The 5,048-nt window shown below is 34.0% G+C and overlaps 1 protein-coding gene across 4 annotated transcripts in view; it reads left to right on the top strand.

Annotated features, from left to right (window-relative positions):
* Positions 1-4,477, top strand: part of ARHGAP12 (Rho GTPase activating protein 12) — a 132,326-nt gene extending 127,849 nt beyond the window's left edge. For all 4 annotated transcript variants that reach the window (XM_029953782.1, XM_029953781.1, XM_029953780.1 and 1 more), the window contains 4 exons: positions 337-414; positions 511-645; positions 867-969; positions 2,101-4,477. In XM_029953782.1, coding sequence (XP_029809642.1) covers positions 337-414; positions 511-645; positions 867-969; positions 2,101-2,275 — 491 coding nt within the window. In that variant the 3' untranslated portion in view covers positions 2,276-4,477. The remainder of the gene's footprint in view (positions 1-336; positions 415-510; positions 646-866; positions 970-2,100) is intronic.
* Positions 4,478-5,048: the final 571 nt, after the last annotated feature.

The following is a 5,048-nucleotide window of genomic DNA, read 5'->3' as shown; positions in this document are numbered from 1 at the left end:
AAAAAAATTGGGCTGATTTTACTGGTTTGCTTTACCTTTTGAACTATCCCCAAGTGCAGAAGTTTATCTTAAATTGTTAATATTTCAAGTTTGAGGAGGTGATTTTTTTGAAATGATCCACAGTCTACATGATAAAGTAGAATTGTTGCTGTTTATTAAACATCTCCACCCGCTCTGTCTCTGCCAAGCATCTATAAAAAGCCAGTTAGAGGAAAAGAGTACTTGCCCATTTGCTTTTAGGCTAATGTTAATGAAGAAGGATTCTGAAACATGCAGGCATTGTTAGAAGAGGCAAACACCTACTTTAAACACAAAAATACTGTAATTTTCTCTTAGGTTTGGATGTTGATGGGATATACAGAGTAAGTGGCAACCTTGCTGTGATCCAGAAACTGAGATTCGCAGTCAATCATGGTAAGATTGTTCTCCCTGTTGTTATGTGCAAAAACAGTTGTTACTGTTAGAATAGGTTTAAAGTAATTTTTAAACATTTCCTCTTCTGTTTTTCAGATGAGAAGTTGGACTTGAATGATAGTAAATGGGAAGATATTCATGTTATTACTGGAGCACTCAAAATGTTTTTTCGAGAATTACCAGAACCTCTTTTTACATTTAACCATTTTAATGATTTTGTTAATGCAATTAGTAAGTATGTCATTACACTGTTTTTTCCCTAGATGTTCAAAGGCCTCTGTACCAATTAAGTTACTACCTTCTATTCGATCTTTTAAATTTTTCAAATGTTTTACTTCAGAAATTTTAATTGTGACCACCAGATGTCACTGTGTATTACCAAATATCAGGTTGTAATATATGTCACTGTTTCCAATTTCATACAAAATCTCCAGTTATTACCCTTTTTTCAGAACAAGAACCAAGACAGCGAGTCGCTGCTGTTAAGGACCTAATCAGACAGTTGCCAAAGCCAAATCAAGATACAATGCAGATTCTTTTTAGACATCTCAAAAGGTAAGAGGTTCACCACACCAAAAAAAAAAAAAAGAAAGAAAGAAAAAAGAAAGAAATAGTAATTAGGGAGAAAAAAAGGAAAAGGTAAGAGAAATGCACAGTTATGAGATGTGGCGTGGTACCCACGAAGCCAAGGTCACTGAGACACTGGTCCAGATCCTAGCTACTTGCTGTCTTTGTAACTTGAACAAGACCATTCCTTCCGGCCTAGTGCCTCATAGGTAAATGGTCTGCTATGAAAAGTATTTACTTAAAGTAAATATTGCATGTGAAGCATTTATATAATACTTAGCACATGTCTAGAAATTATTCTTGAAGTTAAATATGAGGATGAGTTTAGTTATTAAGAGTATTAAATTTAAATTACCCTTAAATAAAGCCATCATAGCTTACTGCTTTAGTTGTTACTGTAGTTACTACAGTACTCTATATAGTTGCTTTAGTACTGTATATTTATAGTTACTATAGCTACTGCATAGCCATTTTAATAACTTTTCTGTCTACTGATAGAACACTAGAATACTAAAATTATCCCAATGAAGAAGATTTAAAACAAACACACATAAAATGAGTAAAATGAAAAATTAATCTCTGTACCCTAGTGAAATTTTTTCCCCCATCAACCTAGTGGAGTGATTATTGTTACCTGAATTGTAGCTCATACTTATATCTGTGTCTTGCTTTAAACACTAAGCTGAAATATCACACATTTAAAGTTTGTTAGAGTGTGTATAGTTGTACCTTTCAGCTGTGTTTATCCAAAGAAACCTTTACATGGTGTTTGGACTGAGTTCTATTTGGTTAAGTAGGTTCGCTTGTATGTGTCATAGGAAGATGGACATTATTTCTCATTTCTTCTTTTTTGTTGTTGTTTTTTAGTTTTTGGTTTTTGGGTTTTTTTGAGAGAGCACAAGCAGGAAGGGGCAGAAAGAGAGGGAGACAGAGGATGCGGGTTTTGAACTCATGAACCGTAAGATCGTGACCTGAGCTGAAGTCAGATGCTCAACAGACTGAGCCACCCAGGAGCCTCATGATTTCTCATTTCTAAATGCAAACTGTTTATGTTTATAATACAATTTTAGAATTTTTCTTCTCTGCTTACTCTTTTAACAATTTATTTTTCCCCCTTAGAGTTATAGAAAACGGAGAAAGAAACCGAATGACCTATCAGAGTATAGCAATTGTTTTTGGTCCCACTCTGTTAAAGCCAGAGAAAGAGACTGGTAATATAGCAGTTCATACTGTCTACCAAAATCAGATTGTAGAATTAATTCTTCTGGAAATAAATTCCATCTTCGGGCGTTGATTCTTACTGAAGACAACCTGTGGAATAGAAGCTGGATTCCATCTGATTTCAAACCCTTAAACCCTTAAACATGATGTGTTTAATTTTGGACCAAGCAGTGACTCTTTGATTTTGCACTTTTTTGAGGGATCAGAAGGGAATGGGAGAGTCAAGATGTGTGTTAGGCCCTCATATTTGCTGCTTTGTTGCAAGTTGATAGAACTGTGTATAATTTTGAAATAATTTTATCCTGAATGTGTGCATTTCATACTCTGAATTTCAGTAAAAATCAAAACTTGCAGTTCTAACCAGTCGTATACACTGGATAATTTGGTAAGAAAACGACTTATTTTTCCTCAAACTGGATAATGTAGAATTTTTTCTCATGATTCATTAGATTCATCACTTGATAGAACAGAACTCACTATCAGTTGTTTTGAAGACGCTCTTGGGCATTCTAAACAAAATGAAGTATATCCTTTTTGAAACCTGTGTATTTCTTTTCCAGGGTTTCTGCATGCAGTGGTAGTCTATACTACAAGTCACTATAACCTGGATGCAATCCCCTGTGCAGCCTTGCTGCCCGTTACTGTGTTGCACAGCATCCTTACTGGATGGATGTCTTAGTTGCTTGTTTGGGCAGCGCACTAATATTACTTAACACACTGTGATGTACTGGAGTTTAATTAGCATAAGCCAGTTCAGGGTATTTTGGGGCTGTCTGTGCTACACTGATTTGTAGCTAACCATCCTAATTCTATTTAGTGCCATACTGAGTTCTTGGTATGACCCTGTGGAAACAGACGTTAGTTAATGTAAATATAAGCTAAAGACTTAATGTCCTTTAGCTTATGTATATAATTTTGTTGTATAGTCTCAGAGTACATCCTAACCTGACATTTCTAATCATGATATTGGTAATCTTTTCCGTGAATATTAGGTTTCCTCCAGAAATAGGCTGTTATTTGAGAAACTTAACTGTGTGCACTTTTAGATTTTAATTACATTTACAGGCAAATCACTGTAATGCAAATGGTACTGGAAAAATACTGAATAGACTTGCTAAATGGTAAATGCACTACAAGAGGAACCTTTTAGATAATTTAATATGTACAGAATACATTAGAAAAAATTTATTACAGAATTCTAACTGCAGTATGAATAGTGGAAACCCATATGTAAATTAGATGGATGTCAAATGGAAAATGACATTGCTAAACCTGCGAATTTCTTTTTACATTACTAATGTAGATTGATTTGTACAATAAAACAGGGTTTGGAAGGTTTTTGTTACAGAGAGCATGGTCTGTTAAAGATATTTTAAGATGTATTTTTCTAGATTAACTGATGTATATGAAATGTCTAATCTGAATAAAGAAAACTATAAGAAGTTTAGAGATTTTTCCATTGGAAATGTGCATTTTGGTTTTAATTTTTTCCTTGTTTTTGCATTTACTGGCATACTCTTATACCTCATTTTTTAAAATCAGCTGAATCCAGTATTTCCTGTGGTAGATATGTTTTCCTCATTTTCCACACCTTTTTTCCTCCCTGCCATGCCAATGCCTCCTCCACTCTCCCCGCTTCAATTTTTATTTCTTCATCAGTATTTAAAAGTGGCTGATTTGTAATTGAGACTCTTTTCTTGGAATTGCATTTGTAATTTACAGATTGCCTTCCTTGGGAACGAATAGTTTTTGTATGACCTGCCGAAAAATCTCTCACCTGAGTTTTGTGGTAAAAGTATTGTTTGTTGTTGTGATCTTGTTAAATTGGTAACAAACCAAGCTACTTGATAGCTGTGAAAAGCAGATTGTTTTGGGCAGGGAGAAAAAGCCCCCAAATGAGAATGTTTATATTTGCCTAACAGTGTCCTGAACAATACAATATGCTTTAGAACTGGCCAATATAGTGATTGTGTGCCAGCACAACAATTAGACTCAAATCAGTGATGCTGTGGACATAACAAAGATTAAAATTGTCCTGTGTTTCTTGTTTCAGAGTACATATGTGTGTATGTGGGGTCTTCAATGTTTTATTAGTCGACAGCTAATTAGTTCATTGTAATATTATATGTACAGTTAGATGAATGTCTTGTGTTTTCATCCTTTGTGAATTAAAAATTCTCACTTTTTTTTTGTAATAACAAAACTAGTAATATTTTCCTGTCTTGATAACTTGATTTTTAGTAGAAAATATATTAAAGGCTGAAATAAATTGTCAGTGGAATTTCATTTGCTAATTGGCCTTCTCCTTCAAAATGTCATTTCAAGAGTAGTTGGAAATGGAAAGAAAAAGTATATTCAAATATAAATTAAAAGAGAAATGTTTATTCAGATTTTAACAATGATAAGAAACTGCCTTTTACTCCGGAAAAATGGTGTTGTCTTTTAGATAGAGGCAAATCTACAAATTTCTGGTTTTTTCTGGGAAAAGCACCAATGGAATAATTCAGCCAAACTGGGCTTAGGCAGATGTGTTATGTATACATACACATATATGTGTATGTAAGTGTGTGTGTGTGTGTGTGTGTGCACGCGCCATTGCTTACATACAAATGAAAATTCATTAATAATAATGCAGCTATCTGGAAACCTTTGTGCTATTTTAGTTCTATCCCATGATTATTTGTAAGCCTGTAATATTAGATGTGAAGAGAGCAGTGAGAGGAAAAAAAAGTTATTCTGTAATTTTGCCAAGAGATTCTTTTCCAGCTCATGGGAGAGCTCCTCTAATTAAATATTTAAAGTAAACATGCAGTTTCCCATGACACTAATTTCTCCAACATATTTAG

This window comes from Suricata suricatta, chromosome 10, assembly GCF_006229205.1.
Source record: "Suricata suricatta isolate VVHF042 chromosome 10, meerkat_22Aug2017_6uvM2_HiC, whole genome shotgun sequence".
Classification (NCBI taxonomy): Eukaryota; Metazoa; Chordata; class Mammalia; order Carnivora; family Herpestidae; genus Suricata; species Suricata suricatta.
The sequence above is the reverse complement of the archived record's forward strand: the minus strand, read 5'-3'. Positions and strand labels throughout refer to the sequence as shown.